The sequence below is a fragment of the Marmota marmota genome, unplaced genomic scaffold (assembly GCF_001458135.2).
Source record: "Marmota marmota marmota unplaced genomic scaffold, marMar, whole genome shotgun sequence".
NCBI classification, from domain to species: Eukaryota; Metazoa; Chordata; class Mammalia; order Rodentia; family Sciuridae; genus Marmota; species Marmota marmota.
Window position 1 is genome coordinate 327,818 of NW_025999873.1, and position 19,457 is coordinate 347,274.

Sequence of the window (19,457 nt, forward strand, 5' to 3'; positions counted from 1 at the left end):
CTCGCCCCGCCCCCACGGTCCCTCCCCTCCCCCGCCACCACTGTCTGTCTAGTTCTGAAGCCCCAGGTGTGAGGGGGAGAATCCAAGGCAGCCCTTGGGTGCTGGGGCCTTGCCTTTGGTGGAAGCTGTTCTGGAAAAAGGAACTGTTGCCCCACTACACAGACACCTACCTTCTGCCCTTTCCCCCCCTCCACGTGCCTTCCTGCAGACATGTGGCTCATAACTGAGTCCTAGTTGATACATCAACAGGAGAGAGAAAGCTCCTATGACCTGCTCCAGGGAGGGGAGACTCCCAGCCCAATAGATGTCCCCGGGAATGCGGCCTCACTTATCCTGCCAACAGGATAGGGGAACTTTCTCACCTTTTGGGGACTTTCCTCCAGCCTTAGGACCCTACAGTTTCTGAGTTTCTCCCTCTTAAGGGCAATTTTAGCACCAGCCAGCAGGTGGAGACAGAGAGGCCAACATGTAGGACCCACATTCATTGCCCTGCTCTGCTCTGCTCTGGGCTCAATTCTGGGGCTCAAGGACACAGTCACCATCCGAAGAGCCCTTGGACTCTTTCCTCTCCCTCACTCTCAACTCTTTGCCCTGGCTTTATCTCGAAAATGTGTCCTTCTGTCTAATTCAAATCACTACCTTCTCTCCGCTGTGAGACTACAGCCACCTCCAAACTGGTCTCCCTCCTTCACTCTAGACCCGCCCCCCACTCTATTATATGGTTCTCCTCCCAGCGATTGAAGAACTCCGTTACAAATGAGCACGGTAGGGGCAAGGGTAGAGTGCTTGCCTCGTACGTGTGAGGCACTCAGTTCGATTCCCACCCCATCTAAATAAGCAAATAACATAAAAGTCCATCAACAATTTTAAAAAATAATTTAAAAAGGCGCTGAGCGCACACCCGCAATCCACCCAGAGGCATACCCCTGTAATCCCAGTGGCTCAGAATCCACCTGGAGGCACAAACCTGTAATCCCACTGGCTCAGAATCCACCTGGAGGCACACACCTGCAATCCCTGTGGCTCGGGAGCCTGAGGCAGGAGGATCATGAATTCATTTCTTTGATACCCTATCTCTAAATAAAATACAAAATGGGGCTGGGGATGTGGCTCAGTGGTTGAGTGCCCCTGAGTTCAATCCCCAGTAACCCCCACAAATTGTTTTTTAAATATTTATTTTATTTTATTTTTTTATTTGTGCCAGACACTGCTAAAAGCTTTATGAGTAACTCTAAGAACGACTTTATTTTATTTTATTGTTTTTATTTTGTGGTACTGGGGATTGAGCGGGGGGGGGGCATTTTACCATCCCCAATCCTTTTTATTTTTTGAGAATGAATCTCACTGAATTGCTCAAGCTGGCCTTGTACTTGGCAATCCTCCCGCCTCAGCCTCCCAAGTCTGTGAGATCACAGGTGTGCACCACCACACCCAGCCCCAGCCCTTTTTAATTTCTCATTGAGACAGTGTCTCACTAAATTTCTCAGGCTAGTCAGGCACAGTGGTGCACACTTATATTCCCAGTGACTCAGGAGGCTGAGGCAGGAGGATCCCAAGTTTGAGATTGGCCACAGAAATTTACTTAGGTCCTAAGCAACTTAATGAGACTCTATATCACAATAAAAAGGACTAGGAGTATAGCTCAGCAGTAAAGCATCCCTTGGTTCAACCCCCAGTAACATAATAAAATACTCAGGTGGCCTGAAACCTGCAATCCTCCTGCCTCAGTCTTCTGAACAGCTAGGATTCCAGACATGTGCTACTGCATCCAGCACAACCTTATTTCATAGACAAACTGGAGATGGGCAAGGTCAGGTACCTCACACAAGGTCATGGCTGGAAGGTGAGAAAGTTAGGATTGGAATCTAGGACCACATCCTTACCCATCATCTAAGAATTGAAATCTTGCTTTTTTGCTGTATTCACAGCACCCACACAGTGTCCAGAGCCCAACTGTACTCAAGAAGCCTTAAATGATAGGGTACTAGCCATAATTACAGGGAAGAGGGCATCACTGTGCAATTGTCGGGGAATGAAGAGTGAGCGGAGACTTTTAAGTCCTCCGGAGTCTTCATATCGGTGAGAATGAAAATTGGACAGATGACTGTGATTTCAAATTCAGATTACAAAACCATTGACAAAATGCAAATCAAAAGTGCAATGAAGGGCTGGGGTTATGGCTTAGTGGTAGAGCGCTTGCCTTGCATATGTGAGGAACTGGGTTCAATCCTCAGCACCACATAAAAATAAATAAAATAAAGCACAATGAAGCCAAGCATTATACCTGTAATCCAAGGTACTCCTAAAGTTGTGGCAGCAGGTTCACAAGTATGAGGCCATAACTGGCTAACTTAGCAAGACCCTGTATCAAAATAAAAATGTTTGGGGATGTGGCTCAGTGGTACAGTGCCCCTGGGTTCAATCCCCAGTACCACCACCACCAAAAAAAAAAAAAAAAAAAAAAGCACAATGAGATTCCACTTCAAACTCACTAGGATGGATAAAATTAAAACATAAAAAAAAAGTAATAACAAATGTTGGCAAAGATGTGGGGAAACTGGAATCCTCATACACAGCTGGTGGATTGTAAAATGATGTGGCTACTTTGGAAAACAATCTGGCTGTTCCCCAGAAGATTAAACATAGAGTTACTGTCTGACACAGCAATTCCATGCCTGAGAATGTATTCAAAAAACAGAAGCTAGAGACAGTGGTACACGCCTATAATGCCAATGACTCAGGAGGCTGAGGCAGGAAGATGGCAAGTTTGAGGCAAGCCTCAGCAACTTAGTGAGAACCTGTCTCAAAATAAATAAAAAGGGCTGGAAATGTATCTCAGTGGTACAGCTCTCCAGGTTTAATCTCCACTACTGGAAAAAAAAAAAGAGAGAGAGAAAAAAATAAATGAAAACACATGTCCACACCAACACTTGTACATAAATGTTAAAGCAGTATTATTTCAATAACCAAATGGAAACAACCCAAATGTCCACTAATTAAGGAATATATGCATAGCATTTGGTATATCCACACAACGGACTATTACTCCATTATAAAACATAAAGTAGGCTGGATGTGGTGATGCAGGCCCACTTGGAGGCTGAGGCAGGAGGATCCCAAGTTCAAGGACCACCTGGGCAATTTAGTGAGCCCTTATCCCAAATAAAAAATAAAAGGGGCTGAAGATGTAATCCCAGGGTTTGGGAAGTTGAGATAGGAGGATCTGAGTTCAATCCCCAGCACCAGGAAAAAAAAGAAAAGAAAAAAAAGAAAAAACAAAATCAAAATAGGAACAAAGTACTAATACATGCTACAACATGGAAATTTTTTTTTTAAAAAACTAGGTTAAATGGTTAAATGAAAGAAGTCAGTCAAAGAAGATTACATATTGCATGACTTCATTTGTATGAAACCTATAGAAACAGAAAATAGATTTGTGGTTAACTATAGCAAGGAAATTTAAGGGGAAATAGGGCTTTTTTTTAGGGTGATGAAAATGTTCTAAATTTTTTTTATCAAACTCAGGGCCTCACATATAAGTCAGTGCTTCACCACTGAGTTACATCTGGAGACTCTAATGTTCTGTTAAAAAAAGGGAAAAAAAAGCACCCCACTCCTTGGACCTCTGCCACCACCTCCTGAAAAGAGAGGAAGTGGGAGAGGAACCCATGTCACCTGTTACCCATATCCTCTGGCCCTGCTGCCCAGAAGAGTCTAAATGTTCTCCTGCCCCAAGCTCACCTGCACCTCTGCTCTAATCCAAGCTGGATGCAGAGTTGCATACAGAAACAAGTTCTGTGTCAGTATCATCTGGACCAGAGGCTAAACCTGGAGAGGGCTCTACAGTTTTTTTTGGTTTGGTTTGGGGGCTCTACAGTTTTTAATGGGGCCCAGAATGGTGAATGACAGCTAATCCAAAGTGAGTTTCAGACCAATGCAATTAGCAGAGACATTGATACCACTGACAAATTTATTGGTGAAAATGCTGCAACAGTAGGAGTGGCTGTTTCTGGTGCTGGTATTGGAACAGTCCTTGCCCGCCTTCTGGTTATGCCAGAAACCTTCACTGAAGCAGCAGTGTTCTCATATGCTCTCCTGGGGATTTTCCTTGTCTGAAGCTATGGGTCTCTTTTGTTGGATGGTCACTTTCTTGATCTTGTTTGCCAAGTAACAGAAATTACTGCTTGAAATATTGTCATTCATAGTAATTGTGGCTGTAATTCTGTCACTCTTACTGTGACTCCAAAAACTGTAGTGTTGGTGTCATAAAAATGTAGGTTATTTCCAAAGTCATTTCATTAAAGATGAAAACTTAAAACAACAACGACGACGACAACTATACAAGGAAGAATACCTGTTTTTAAGAGGAAGTGAATCAAGCAGAGGAGCAGAACTTCCTCAATCTCAATCTTGATGCCTCAATCTCAACGGACTCCCAGGAGATTGAGATAGGAGGATCGAGTTCAAAACCAGCATCAGCAAAAGCGAGGCACTAAGCAACTTTGTAAGACTCTGTCTCTAAATAAAATAAAAAATATGGCTGGGGATGTGGCTCAGTGGTTGAGTGCCCCTGAGTTCAATCCCCAGTAGACCACGCTGCCACAAAAAAACAAAAACACATGGCATATTTTGTAAGTGTAAAAAGCAATTTAACTCAAATGTGTAAGAGAGTCTAAAGCAAGTGCAGAATTTGTATGAATTCTAAAAAGATTTCAGATTTCAGAGTTTCGAAGATGGAAACTGCTCTGACCTTGGAAGGAAAGATAGGACATCTGGGGGTGTTGAGAAAGAGGAGTGAAAGAACTGAGCCAGGGTCTGAACTTGCAGACTTTGCTTCTCTGTGTACGAATCCTAAAACTTAGTTTAGAGCCAAGGTTGGGGTCATGTCTACTGGCCAAATGGAGCCTCCCTGAGCACATTGTCTGAAGCAGAAAAATTGAAATAAGCCAGTTTGGTTAGCCTGCACACAAGAGGATTGTGGTTGTGATGCTTAACTTAATTACGAATGCTTAACTGGTCCTCCACGGAGGGCAAGGAGCTCTCCTAGAGAAATAGTCAAAAGTCCAACAAGCCAGGCAAAGCCTGGTGGGCCTGGGAGAATTCCTTTTCTCACAGAGAGTGGGCTGCCCTTCCCACACAGCCCCAGGGAGTCCCAGAGGCCACTGTTGAGCCAGGCCCAGATGTGCAGCTTCTCTCCCAGGCCCCAGAATAGCCCCAGCCAGGCCCCAAGCCAAATCTGGAAGCCCAGGCCCAAGCCCCTTATCTCTCTAGGGAATTTCCGGTCCCCCACAGCCCCTGCCCAGAAATGGTTATCTGATTTTTAACAGTGACAAGGCCAATAGAGGGAGATGTTCTGTGATCTGGGGGCACTGAACAGAGAAGAGCAGAGGGGGAAGGGCTGACTTGAGACAAAGAGAGAAAATGCTTGGTGACAGCAAGAGGAGAGAGAGAGATGCAGACTGAGGTCAGAAACCCCAGAGTCGCAGCCGGCCAGAACCCGCGACAAAGGGAAAGATGAGCCACATGCGGGGTCAAGTTTAAGCTAAGGATGCCTCAGACAGAGCAGGGAGGCAGAGGGTGATCCGGGCTGCAGGGGACGCCAGGGCTGAGGGATGGAAGCCGACCTGGAGCCCAAGCTGGGGATGCATAAGGCTGTTCCCGCGCCCCCGCGCCCCCGCGCGCCTCCGCCCTCCCTCTTCCCAGTCCGGTACCTCCCTCCCACCCTGTGCTCCCGCACTCACTCCTGGAACTCCCTCTCACTCCACCCTGCCCTCTTCCCCGAGCTGCCCCAACTGCCCCACCCTCCCAGGCCTTCTCCCACTGCGCTGGAGTCCCGAAGCCCCACCCCCCCTTTGCTGCGGACAGTTACCAGCGCTCCCGCCTTGCTCCTCCCGCCAGCTGGCGTGGCTCCGCCCCTTTCTTACCCTGGTCCTCCTCACCGCCGTATCCCAGACCCTAGGGGAGGGAGCCCTGCGCTGCTTCTGCTCTGCCCGCCTCCCCAAGTCGCCCGCAGGACAGTGGCACCTTCCCTCCAAGGGCTCAGGAAGGAGCTAGAGGAGTACAGCCCAGCGACAGGACCACGTAGCATCTCCCCATGGTTTGCAGGGTCCTGAGTCAAACTCGGGAGAGCTCTTGAGCCGTGAGCTAGGCCCCTTACTGCCATTGTCTTTATTATAACAATCTGTCCCTCAACAACCCTGTTGTTGTCTCCATTCAGAGCAGAGGAAGGTAACCCTATAGCTCTAGATGACAGCACTGTTTTCAAGTGATGGTGGTGGGGTTTGAACCCAGATGGTCTGATACCTATGGACTACGCTATACTCTCTCCCAGTACCTTATTATCTCTTATTTATTTTGAGTATTCATTTATTTATTTGTTTATTTATTTATTTTTGCCGTGTTGGGGCTGAAACCCAAGGCCTTGAGCATGCTACCCAAGTAATCTACTACTGTTACATCTCCAGCCCCCCCCCCCTCCTCCTCCTCCTTCTTCTCTCTCTCTTTTTCTTTTCTTTTTGGTACCAGGAATTGAACACTCAACCACTGAGCCACATCCCCAGACCTATTTTGTATTTTATTTAGAGACAGGGTCTCACTGAGTTGCTTAGTGCCTCACTTTTTGCTGAAGCAAGCTTTGAACTCGAGATTCTTCTGTCTCAGCCTCCTGAGCCGCTGGGATTATAGGTGTGCCCCACTGAGCCCGGCTCCTCTCTTTTCTTAAAAGTCAGGATTCTTATGATGTGATCCATACCCTATTTTAATATTTAAAAAAAATTAATCATGTAATTTATAAGGCAGTTTTTAAAGTGTAGAGCCATTTTAAGTGTAGGCTTCAAAGAATCTTAACAAATTAATACAACAGTATGACCAGCATCATCAAGATACTGTATAGAGCATTTCCATCACCCCAAAATATGCTCTGGTGCCTCTTTGACCCCCTCTCCCCACTGCTGGTCCCTGATACCCACTGATCTGATTTCTGTTCTTGCCGCTTTGCCATTTCTAAGCGAATAGAATAGAATCATGCAGCATGTACCTTGTGTACCTGGCTTCTTTCAAGGTTCCGTATTTCTTGTTCTTGCTACAGTTTTCGCTGGCAGTGTGACCTCCCTTCCAGATCCACTGACTTTAAGAAACATTCATTGTCACCTCCTGAGGGTAGTACAGGTCTGGAAAGGGGAGGGTGGACTAGGTTTATATTTTAAGGAATTAATATGTTGGCTAAAGAGTCAGGGGTAAGAATTATGAGCCTAGGAACCCTCAGAAGTGCCACTCAAATTTAGATTTTACTTGTAAGTAAAGGAGAATGCTTTAGATTTGGGTGTTAGACCTTTTTTCTGAAACCTAGGGGCCCAGAAGCCTACCTCAATGGTAGGAAAGCCTAACTCTAACGAGAAAATTTGGTGGTAGGAGGCCCCAGGGCTGAAAGTAGCACCTGGAGCCCACATAGCTAAGAGAGAAAATGGGAAAACTCATGCATCAGAGTTTGTTTCCCTGCATTGTCTCCTTTTGCCCCACTTCCTCTTTCTTTGGGTCTCTGGGGTTTTTTGTTTTCTTTTTTTGTGGGTGCTAAGGTTAGAACCCAGAGCCTCATGCAGGGTAGGCAAAGAGTACTCTTGGGTTCAATCCCCAGTATCAAAAAAATAAAATAAAAATAAAACACAAAGTACTAGAGAAGGTGAAAGGATGGCCCAAGTACCAGAACTTGAACAGAAGGAAAGGTGGTCTGGATGTTGGCAGTTTTCAAGCCAATGGTAGGGAAACTTGATGGCCTCTGTTTGGAAGAATGAGATTAAAGTCATCAGATCACGAGTCGGGTGAAGTGGGGATGAGGGAACGGTGAAAAAAGAAAATATATCACTTCTTACAGAAATGGAATAAATTTGTAGGGCCATGTTCAGAACCCCTTGGAGTTTTGTGATCATGACTTTGTGTGTGGGTATATGTGCATGAGCACTAGGGGTTGAACCCAAAGGTGCTTTCCCACTGAGTTACATCCCCAACCTTTTTTTTTTAATATTTATTTTTTAGTTGTAGTTGGACACAATACCTTTATTTCACTTATTTAATTTTATGTGGTGCTGAGGATTGAATCCAGGGTCTCACACGTGCAAGTCGAGCGCTCTATGGCTGACCCTCAACTCCAGCCCCATCCCCAACCCTTTTTATTTTGAGACAAGGTCTCACTAACTTGCTTAGGGCCTTGCTAATTTGCTGAGGCTGACCTTTTACAGTTCTCCTGCCTCAGCCTCCTGAGTTGTTGGGATTACTGTTGTGCACCACTGTGCCCGACATAAATGTCTTTCTTAACTATTTTCCTCCCTTTTGCAGTACTGGGGATTGAACCCAGGGGCGCTCTACTACTGAGCTACATCTTCCAACCCCAACCCTTGTTTTTAAATTTTGATACAGAATCTCGCAAATTTGCCCAACTTGGCCTTCAACAGGCAATCCTTCTGCCTCAGCCACCTAAGTCCCTATGATTATAGACATGTGCCACCACACTTGGCTCTTAGCCTTTCTTTTTTATTTCCTGTTCTTTTGTTCTTTCTTATTTTGGGGAAATTCTTTATCCATTCTGCTGTTTGTTTATTCAATCATTTGTTCTCTTTTTGCTATTATTATTATTTAGTTGTAGGTGAACACAATACCTTTATTTTAAAAATTCTTTTAGTTGCCAATGGATCTTTTGTTCTATTTATTTATATGTGGTACTGAGGATGGAACCCAGGGCATCACACATGCCAGGCAAGTGCTCTACCGCTGAGCCACAACTCCAACCCCTTTATTTTATTTTTATGCTGAGGATCAAACCCAGTGCCTCACATGTGCTAGGTAAGCCCTCTACCACTGAGCCACAACTCCAGCCCCTCATTTGTACTCTTTAGTACAGATATATTTCAACTTCCTTTTATTTCTTTTTTTTTTAACATTTATTTTTTTTTAGTTTTAGGTGGACACAATATCTTTATGTTTATTTTTACATGGTGCTGAGAATCGAACCCAGTGCCTCAGGCATGCTAGGTGAGCTACCACTTGAGTCACATCCCCAGCCCTCCTTTTATTTCTTAATATGTTAATTAGGCTAATTTAAAATTATTTTCTGAGGATAATACAGTTTACAGTTTGCCTTTAGAAGGTGGTGATGCTTTTGAAGTATCTTGTTATTCTGATCTGGGAATTAATTTTTCCCAGAGGGCTATATTCTCTTCCGTCAGGCAGGCCCCAGTGAACTCAGACATGGAGTAGACAAGCCCCCAAAGAGAAGCACCAGAAAAACACTTCACTCCATGAAGAAATTCCTCAAGTCAAGTTTTCACACTTTGCTCTCCAGAGAGAAGCAGCATTAGGGGACATCACTCTTCAGCTGCCATTCCCCAGAGGGGGTTTTTGAAATGGGAAATCAGTCCCTACTTTTTCTCAACAAGTCACAAAAACAGGATGTCTGGGTAGCCTGAGTCGACTCAAGGTATGCCTGGAACAGAGACCTGAGGCATTGCAGATGTGGAAGCAGGTTTTTTCCCAAGGCATCCTTCTCTGTTGTCTTCTCAGTTAGAAACAGCCCACCTCTTCTGATCACCCCAGGAGCCTTTTTCACATTTTTACCTGCTGGACAGGCCAGCAGTCCTGCCAATTCAGCATCCTGTGTGGCCCTGACCTAGCATTATATTTATTGTGCTGTATTACAAGTGTCGGTTTATTTGTCTGTCTTCACTCCATGATGGAGCACATTTGTCTGGGTAGCCTGCATACTTTTTTTTTTGCACAGGGTAAGAAAGACCAATTTTGTTTTTATAAATATCATGCTTTAAGGTAAAGTGTAGAATAGCATACTCATCATTTACTCAGCGGGTATTTTGGATCCCGATTATGACAGGAAGCTTCCTTCCCACTCAGAGTGATTTGGCTCCTCCTTTCCAGAATGAAAGGGGTGTTCTGGCTGTTCTGGGTATGCCCACACCATGCTCTGCAGAAAGTTAGCATCTCTACCTTCTCCTCCTTGGATTCTATGGTTTAGGGCTTGAGGAGTTGCTTCATGGGGTGAAGTGTTTTTCTGGTGCCTCTCTTTGAGGCTTGTCTATGTTACTTGAGAGAGCCCAAACATTGGTTATACTTCTTTTGTTGTATGTCTTTAGGTGTGGGCCCCTTCCCTTCTTTCATTATAAATTTCCATATTAGGGGCTGGGGATGTGGCTCAAGCCGTAGCGCGCTCACCTGGCATGCGTGCGGCCCGGGTTCGATCCTCAGCACCACATACAAACAAAGATGTTGTGTCCGCCGAAAACTAAAAAAATAAATATTAAAAATTCTCTCTCTCTTTAAAAAAAATAAATAAATTTCCATATTAGAAAAGCTGTATAAAGCTCCTCTCACTTGAGCCCAGTGGACAGAGTTTGAGGCCATCCAGTGCTACCCTGACCTGAAATACAAGTGGAGAAAACAGTGCTGCAAGTAATAGAAGCAAATTATTTTAAGTGTATGAAGTCAGCCTGCAGAAGAGCAACCACTTAGAGGAAATCAGCACATTACTGGAAGCTTTTGAGCAGCCCCAACCTGAGGTCTTGTGGTTTGGCAGAATTGAGAGTGGAGGCACAGCCGCCAATAGTGGTAGAGGCCTACAGAAGCCAAGAGGATTAGAAGCCACTGTTCTCACATCTCCAGACTCTTCAAGCACCACTTTTTTTTTTTTTTTTTAATTGATGGAAGCAATGCCTTTATTTTATCTATTTATTTTTTTAGTTGTAGATGGATACAATACCTTTATTTATTTAATTTTATGTGTTGCTGAGGATTGAACTCAGTGCCTCATATGTGCTAGGCAAGTGCTCTACCACTGAGCCATAGCCGCAATCCAAGCACCTGCTTTTACCCCTTCAAATTCCCCTCCTTATCTCTGGAGGTCTCTATTTTTTCTTTTCTGTTTTTAAATTTATATATCTATGATATATAATTTATATATCTATGGCATAATTTATATATCTATGGCATACTGTGTGGCATTTTAATACATGTGTGTATAGCTGTAATGATCAGATCAAGGTAATTGGCATAACTGCCACCTCAGGTATTTATCATTTCTTTGTGTCAGGAATATTAAAAAATCCTCTCTACTTTTTGAAATATTCAATTAATTATTGTCAACCATAGTTATCCTACTGTTATAGAACAATAAGTTATTCCTCCCACCCCAGCTACATCCCTGTACCTGTTAACCATCCTCTCTCCATTGGAGGCCCCCCATTTTCCTAAATTCCTTTGGCCATGTCCTTGGGAGGCTCAGCACTGTCCCCTTTCTCAAGGTCTTGGCTGGTGTGGGGATAGGAGCCATATTGTTCCAGTAAATTTTGCCATCTGCTTCCAGGAAAAGCCCAGTTGGGAGAGAGGGGAGAAGATTAATCTAAAAAAACTATCAGAAATTCTATATTAAAGTGTTGGCAAAAAAAAAAAAAAAGAGCAGGACAGGCTGGGGCTGGAGCTCAGTGGTAGAGCGCTTGCTTAGCATGTGTGAGGCACTGGGTTCGATTCTCAGCACCACATAAATAAAGTTTCATCTATAATAAAAATATTTTTTTAAAAAGGGGCAGGCCATTTCAGCTTCTAAAGGAGATTATGCTGAAGCCTGATGCTCAGAAAAACAGCTTTCAGGAAGGCTTTTCTCAGGAAGCTAAGGAAAAACAGGTTTGGAGGCTGGCAGCTAGCTAATCCACAAGTGAGAGGTGGGAGCCATGGGTCTGTCTCAAGGCTGCTTTTCATGGTGGGAAGATGCCAGTTACGTTTTTGTCAGAGAAGCCTTAAAGGACTTTTTTCTCCTCACCCAAAACACTGGAAACATGCCACTTGCTGGAGGCGAAAGCCAGTATTTTCCATTCACAGAGTAAGGAAAGCAGTTCTGACAATTGGGTGCATAATTTTTTTCTCAAGGCTGGGTTTTGGGAGGCCTCGGCCACCTGTTGAAGGAGTCCAAGGAGCTGGGTCATTGTGTTCTACTTGCAATGCCCAGAAAAGCTATCTGGTCTCAGAGTATACTTAGCCCTCTCAAATTAATTAATTCACCTGGGTCTATATAGCAGGCTCCAGAGCAAGGCTGATGGATGACTCATTGTTACTAAGGTTCACCTTTCTTTAGGCATCTTTTTATGCCAGCTGTTGACCTGGGGCCTAGACCCTTCACTCAAGATTCCAGGATGATAAGAAGTTGGTCAACATCAAACTGTAAAATTATACCCTAGTGTGGATGGGAAATGGTGTAAAAAGATGGGATTGTGTTTTAATGATAAAACTGCTTTAAAACCCCCAAATTCATCCATATTGTAGTGTCAGGATTTCCTTCCTTTTAAAAACTGAATATTGAGACAGGTACGGTGGCGCACGCCTGTAATCCCAGGGCTCAGGAGGCTGAGGCATGAGGATCCCAAGTTCAAAGCCAGCCTCAGCAAAAACGAGGTGCCAAGCAATTAAGTGAAACCCTATCTCTAAATAAAATACAAAATAGGGCTGGGGATGTGGCTCAGTGGTTGAGTGCCCCTGAGTTCAATTCCCAGTACCAAAAGAAAAAAGAAAAAAACAAAAAAAAAAATGAACATTGGAGCTGGAGTTGTAGCTCAGTGGTGGAGCGCTTGCTTCACACATGTGATGCACTAGGTTTGATCCTCAGCACATAAAAATAAAAAAATAAAGGTATTGTGCCATCTACAACTAAAAAAATTAAGAAAACCCGAATATTACATTGTATATGATACTTTAAAAAATTTTTTTAGATGTGATGGACCTTTATTTTATTCATTTATTTATATGTAGTGCTGAGGATCGAACCCAGTACCTCACACATGCAAGGCAAGCGCTCAACCACTAAGATACAACCCCTGCCCCTTAAATGCTTTTTGTGTAGAAATTCTACCTGAATACTTGGACTTTGGTGACAAGAGACACAAGGGTATTTATTGCATTATTAATAGTAAACAATTAGATGGGCTGGGGATGTGGATCAAGCAGTAGCTCGCTCGCCTGGCATGCGTGTGGCCCAGGTTCCATCCTCAGCACTACATACAAAAAATGTTTTGTCCGCCGAAAACTAAAAAATATTAAAATTCTCCGGCTGGGGATGTGGCTCAAGCGGAAGCACGCTCGCCTGGCATGCGTGCGGCCCGGGTTCGATCCTCAGCACCACACAGAAACAAAGATGTTGTGTCTGCCGAAAACTAAAAAATAAATATTAAAATTCTCTCTCTGTTCCTCTCTCTTTAAAAAAGTTTAAAAAAAATATTAAAATTCTCTCTAAAAAAAAAAAGCAAACAATTAGAAACAGTGTAAATATACATCAGTAAGGAAATGGGTAAAATGTGGTATATCCACACAATGAAATATATTGTTGCTCAAAAATAAGGTACATGGGCTGGGATTGTGGTTCAGCAGTAGAGTGCTTACCTAGCATGTGTGAGGCACTGGGTTCCATCCTCAACACTACATAAAAAAATAAGTTAAAAAAAAAAAAAAAAAAAAAAGGTACCTGTATGTATTAGTAGCATGTGTGTCTCCAAGACCCTGGGGGGTGGGGTTACCAGGGATTAAACTCATGGGCACATCCTTAGCCCTTTTTTTATGTACTTTAGACAGGGTCTGAGTTGTTTAGTGCCACCACCTAACTGCAGAAGTATGCTTTTATATGACATAATCATGTGAACATTTTGAAAATTATCTAGTAATAAATATACCAAATTTTTAGCAAGTGGCATAAAGATGTGGGAGGATGTGAGAAAAGTAAAGTTGGGAGGGACACTGAAGAATGACTTTACTATTTTACTCTATGTATCTGTTTACAATTGATTGTATGCCTTATTAAAGTAAAATAGGAATAATGGGAAAATAGGAATATGCCAAACTGAATATACTTGGATTATAGTGTCAAGGAACCACAATGAATCATTGTTCTACACAGCAACATTTCTACATAAACAATTTCATCAGTCTTTTAAATTGAAGATTTTGATGATGCTGAGGATGGAACCCAGGGCCCTGTGCAAGTGAGGCAAGGACTCTACCAACTAAGCTATATCCTTAAATTGGAGACTTTAAAATATTTGAGTTATTAACAGACCTTTGTCTATATGCGATGCTGAGAATTGAACCCAGCGCCTCACACATACTAGGCAAGTTTTCTACCACTGAGCCACAACCCCAGCCCGAATTGAAGAGTTTCTACCAAGGTGTTCTTATTTCACTAAAAGCTGGCAAAAGCTTTTATCTTGTGATGTTAATCTAGAGCGTTGGATCTACTACTTTCTCATTATTATAAGCAAACATTCCACAGTACCTGGTTTAAGGAAGCTTTTTAAAAGGTTTGAAATCATTTTTTTCCCATTACTACCCCCTAGGTTTTCCTAGCCAGAGTATACCTCCACTCTGAGGGCTGAAGCATTAACCTGGCCTAATAGTAAAATTGTTACCTGCAGTACCTAATTTGCCAAGTAACCCAGTTATGCACTTTAAATGTGATGTTTTATGCTTTGAGGGTATTCTCAGAACCAGTTTAAGAGTTCCAAAGTTATGCATAATTTTCAGGTACACATAGCGTATTACGGAAGCTTATTTCTAGATGTTGTCTCTATCTTTGGAATATACCTGTTGGTTATTTCTAAAATGTTACTACACTCCTCTATGCCAGGCAAGTACCCTACCTCTAAGCCACAACCTCAGCCCTATGATGCACAACTTAACTATTCAGGAAGTTGAGGGAGGAGCCCAGATTTAAGGCCAGAAAGGGCATCTTGGGGAGACCATCTCAAAACAAGGGCTGCAATGCAGCTGTGTAGAATGGCCTTGGGTTCAACCCTAGTACAAAGAAAAAAGTTAACTATTAAACACATCTTAAGTACACTTATGGGGCTGGGATGTGGCTCAAGCGGTAGCGCGCTCGCCTGGCATGCGTGCGGCCCAGGTTCCATCCTCAGCACCACATACAAACAAAGATGTTGTGTCTGCCGAAAACTAAAAAAATAAATATTTAAAAAAAAAAAGTACACTTATGACAAGTTTTAGTACCAGGAATTATTTTCCTACTATAAATCTGAGAAAACCAGGAAGGTCACCCACCCCAATTTCTCTGCCTTATACATTCCCCATGACTTTTATTCCATGTTGATAACTTCCTTATTGCATTATAAACTCACCTCCAGCAAAAGCCTCAACCAAGTTTACTTAAGTGTTTGTTCAGCTATAGGCAGCTGTTTGTATCTACTCAATGTGAAAAAAAGCCATTGTTTATTTACATATTTGCTTGACACCAATTTTTAGGACAAAGGTCCCATCCCTTGACACTCAAGTGTCAATTTTGGCCACATTACCAATTTCAAAGTGATAACCCTTGTCCCAACACCATTTTAATTAAGAAGTTGCAACATTAACTACAAAATTTAAAGACAACAAACACCAAATATGCTACCATGCAACAAAACTTTATTAACATTTTGGACAGGTTCAGCTTTTACTGAAACTGGTAATTTCTAAACTTATACTGGGGCAAATGGCTATGTGCAGCATAATACTATAACTGCGCACCATGAATGCAGACATAAGAATTAACAGCCACCCCTCAGACGAAGGACCAGGTGCAGGGTGGACTCTTTCTGGATATTGTAATCAGAAAGAGTACGGCCATCTTCCAACTGCTTGCCTGCAAAGATGAGCCTCTGCTGGTCAGGGGGAATGCCTTCTTTATCCTGGATCTTGGCCTTCACATTCTCAATGGTGTCACTGGGCTCCACCTCCAGGGTGATGGTCTTGCCAGTCAGGGTCTTCACAAAGATCTGCATTTTGACCTAGAATTTAAAACAGAAACAATTGGGGTCATCTCAGGATCGATTTCCTACTTTAATATCCCAAACCACTCTTCAAATCTTTTTTTTTTTTCAAAATGCCTTAAAAACACATTAATGTGATACAACACTTGCCTAACACGGCTTGGTTGGTTCCCCAGTGCAGGGGCAGGAACAGAAACGGGCGGGGGCGGGCACAAAACGTTAACGTCTCTCACGAACCTACCTCCAACTTCACTAGCCTACAGTTAGTCACGCAATACAAACTCCATTTATAGTCAATGGTTTTTGTTGGTACTGGCGACTGAACCAGTCAGTGGTTAAGGGTGCTTTAGTTGTAGGCGGAGGACACAATACCTTCATTTTATTTTAGCTTTATGCGGTGGGTGCTGAGGCCCGAACCCAGACCAGTGCCTCGCAGATGCTAGTAAAGTGCTCTACCACTTAGCCAGAACGGCAGCCCCATCCAACCCTTTTTGAGACCAAGTCTTATTAAGTTGAGGCTGGCTTTAAACTTCCACCTCTTCTGCTTCAGCCTCCCGAGCCCCAGAGATTATAGGCGCGCGCCACCGCATTCGGCTACAATTAGTGGCTTTTTCAATTTGAAATCGCTAGAAAAGCCTAAGCGCTTTCGAAACTAGGACTCCCGATTTTTCTTCCCCGTAGCTCCGGGTTAAGCGCCCCTCCCCCCACTAATGTCCCCGCACCTCACTATGGCGATACCAAAAAACCCCAATCAAACCCAAGGCCCAAACCCCCACAAAACAGAGGGAAACAATTTCCCATATTGAGATTCGTTAACTAAAGGTTCCCCAAAATCACCAAGACTACCTTTTTTCTACCTTCCCCCCTCTGAAGCAAATGCGACGGAATCTCCATCGGTTAAGCGTCAGTTAGTCTTTGCCGGCGCGCGCCAGCCGCCCCCGCTCCCGCCACAAACGAGGCTCCTCTCTTCCGGAGAGGGCCGTGCCGCGTCACGACCCCTCCCCCACCCCCTCCGAGGTGCCACCGGCCCTATAAACCGCCACCGTGACCTCACTCAAGCTCCCTTTCTCATCCTTACCAGGTCCAAAACTCTTCAGGCCAGTACCTGTTATCGAATGCGAAGAGGCCACCAACCACCAGTCACCGCGATCCAGCCGTAAAGCAGCAAACCGTCAATCCACAAAGCCACTCGCCACTGAATGCGCCGCTCCGGCGGAGGTGAAATTTATGCAACGTCTGTTGCGTCACTTATCACTTCGACGTAGCTGCCGTCTCCGTGCGCCGCTGAAAAGTAGTTCCTTCAGCTTCACCACTCGCGGCGCGTTAGACTTTCAGTTGAGCCTCAAATTCCTCCCAGTAGAAACAAAGGATTCTAAAAAATTATATTTCTCCTCCTCCAGGTACTCTATATCCTACTTGACGAAAAAGTGGGAAAAAATCACCAAGCGGATGAATCCAAGTTAAAGGAACCGTCTTCGAAAGCTCTGGAAACTTCCTTGCAGCGCTGGCGCTGATTGGTGAGGCGGTTGAGGTGAAGCCGGCGCTGATTGGTAGAGGACGCGGCGGTTCTATTGTTGCTGGGCTTCGGTAGTCGTTTGGAGCGACGTTGCTAAGTAAGTGAATGCCCATGCGCCTAGAGGAGCACCTTCCCGAAAGAGGGATATTTTTCCAGCCGGAAATGGGGGTGGATGGGGGGGTGGATGTGGGATGGTGGGGGTCTTTCCTACTTCAAAACGATGTTCCGCAAGGGTGTTGACTGTGAATCACGATTTCTCATTCTACTCCTTAAAGACGCAGCCCTCACACTCAGAATTAGAATGCTTTTAGGTGCTTTGTCTTAATCCTGGTAATTCTACAAATCTAGACTTTAGCGTGGGGCTCTCTACAGAGGCCATTGAGAAAGGAGAGGCTCGAGCTCAAGGTGACACGCTGGCAGGGCTTGGATCTAGTTGCACCAATACCCGTAATTCCTTCTTCCTCCCTAGTGTTTCTCTACACTGGTAGGAAGAAGGAGAAATGTAGAAGATAGGGGTGCCGAAAGCCCAGTTTAAGAGATGGGGAGTCCACCCACAGGAAAGTAGTATTTCTCCCTGCTTATAGTGCAAGAGAGGCGAAAACAGGATTTAACCAGTTAGGACCAGATAACTGGGTTCACTACCCTCTGGGCGTGACCACACGTCCCTCAAGGAGATAACCCCATTTAAGTGAGTAAGGCAGGCGTGTTTGGATCACAGTTTCAGGTGGAGTCTTGGATGGGGGTGTAAATAAACATAAAATGGCTGGTTTTTCACGAATGTCACGCAAAGTAAGTCATTGAGAAATTTGCATATTCATATAAATTAGGTGTATTTCACTAATAAAAAGGTTACCGGTCATTAAGTTGTCAACAAGACTGGCTCAATAAACGCGTACTTAAAGACTAGATCGTTTCAAGTTAAAATGATTTTCTGCTGAGCGTAAGAAATAGTTTAAGGTAAAATTGAAAGTTGATTCGAACAATCTGGAGGTAATTTACAAAACGTCTATTATAGGAAGTATGATTTCTCAGTTTTGTTAGCCTAACAATGAGTTAGAACTTCTTTCACCCACCAGCAGCTCCTCCTGAGTCATGCATGTTGATCAATAGATCGAGCTAGAGTGCAGATCTCATGACCCATGACTTCACTGGGGATTCTAGCAGTTGCCAGAACTTACTCATATTGCTTCCTGGTTTAATATTTCCCAAAGTAGGTCATTTGGAAACCTCAACACAACCAAATGTTTTTAAAAGGAAAGCATATGTTATCCTGGATTAAAAATAAGATTATTTTTTTTCGGTTTATAAACAAAACTTTTAGTAATAACATAATTTCTGGCAATAAATTGCAAAAGTTAATTTGTAAGCAAATTTTACAGAACACAGTATTTGGCACTATGCTCATGTTCGTTTAATAAAGTGGAATTTTTTCTTTTATTCACTTGAAAAGCAAAAAAATAATGACAGCCTGAAGTCACTAAAACAAAGCAAAAAGACATTTATTCTCCGTAAGAATATGTTTTTTTGCCTAGACTTACCTTGAAACTGAAGAGGAATTGATTCTGAGATTCGAAGTGATTTTATTTGGCTACATGTCTCTTACTAAAAATCTGCAAGAAAACTGTGGTTTCAATTAGAAAAGCACAGTTGTTTCCTTGACATCATCAGGTGATATTTAAAATAGGTGTTGGTCTGTGGTTTGTAATTTTCTTTGTATTTCACATTTGGTTGTTTTTCCCAAATCAATTATGAGACTTATGCCTAGTTTATTATAAGCAAGTTGAAACTTTGATATTGAATGCCCAGATGAACTCAACGAAATTCTTTACTGTGTTCATAAATCCATCTATATTAAAATAGCTTCTTCAGAGCTGGTGAAGGAACTTAGTAAAAGAGGGCTTGCTTAACATGCATGAGACCCTGGGTTTAATCCCCACTAAAACTAAAATAAATAGTTTCTTTAAAATTTTTTTATTATGAAAGACTACATACATACATGAAAATTAGAGATAATAAATACCACCATAAATCTGCATAAGCTTTAAATTAATTTTTTTTCTTTTTCTTTTACTCATTTATTTCTTTTTGTAGTGCTGGGCATTGAACACAGGGGTGCTCTACCACTAAGCTACATCCCCCAGCTC

The 19,457-nt window shown here is 43.3% G+C and overlaps 2 protein-coding genes and 1 pseudogene across 4 annotated transcripts; 2 read left to right on the top strand and 1 right to left on the bottom strand.

The window, feature by feature from the left end:
* Positions 1-3,718: 3,718 nt before the first annotated feature.
* On the top strand, positions 3,719-4,344 carry LOC107160171 (annotated as a pseudogene).
* A 1,268-nt stretch (positions 4,345-5,612) lies between these two features.
* On the top strand, positions 5,613-6,113 carry LOC107160161 (proline-rich receptor-like protein kinase PERK9). The gene has a single exon (XM_015506796.1). The coding sequence runs from the start codon at positions 5,613-5,615 to the stop codon at positions 6,111-6,113; it is 501 nt and encodes a 166-aa protein (XP_015362282.1).
* Positions 6,114-15,436: 9,323 nt separating this feature from the next.
* Positions 15,437-18,026, bottom strand: LOC107160176 (ubiquitin). Of its 3 annotated transcripts, none has more exons than XR_007341501.1 (2): positions 16,903-18,026; positions 15,437-15,815 (listed from the first exon to the last, which is right to left on the bottom strand). XR_007341501.1 is itself a non-coding variant. In XM_015506827.2 (2 exons), exon 2 carries the CDS (start codon positions 15,807-15,809, stop codon positions 15,576-15,578), a length of 234 nt encoding a protein of 77 aa, XP_015362313.1. In that variant the 5' UTR covers positions 15,810-15,815; positions 16,876-16,980; the 3' UTR covers positions 15,437-15,575. The 3 variants fall into 3 exon arrangements, 2 of the variants coding, with proteins under 2 accessions (XP_015362313.1, XP_048641846.1); XM_015506827.2 differs by having other exon boundaries at positions 16,876-16,980; XM_048785889.1 differs by lacking the exon at positions 16,903-18,026 and adding an exon at positions 16,644-16,706.
* Positions 18,027-19,457: the final 1,431 nt, after the last annotated feature.

Bases quoted from the DNA above. Each gene is read 5' to 3' on its own strand.
- LOC107160161 (XM_015506796.1), top strand. From the start codon at position 5,613: ATGGAAGCCGACCTGGAGCCCAAGCTGGGGATGCATAAGGCTGTTCCC.
- LOC107160176 (XM_048785889.1), bottom strand. From the start codon at position 16,691: ATGGAGATTCCGTCGCATTTGCTTCAGAGGGGGGAAGGTAGAAAAAAG. The intron at 15,816-16,643 runs GTAGTCTTGGTG...TTTAAATTCTAG, and splicing joins GGGGGGAAGGTAGAAAAAAG to GTCAAAATGCAGATCTTTGT.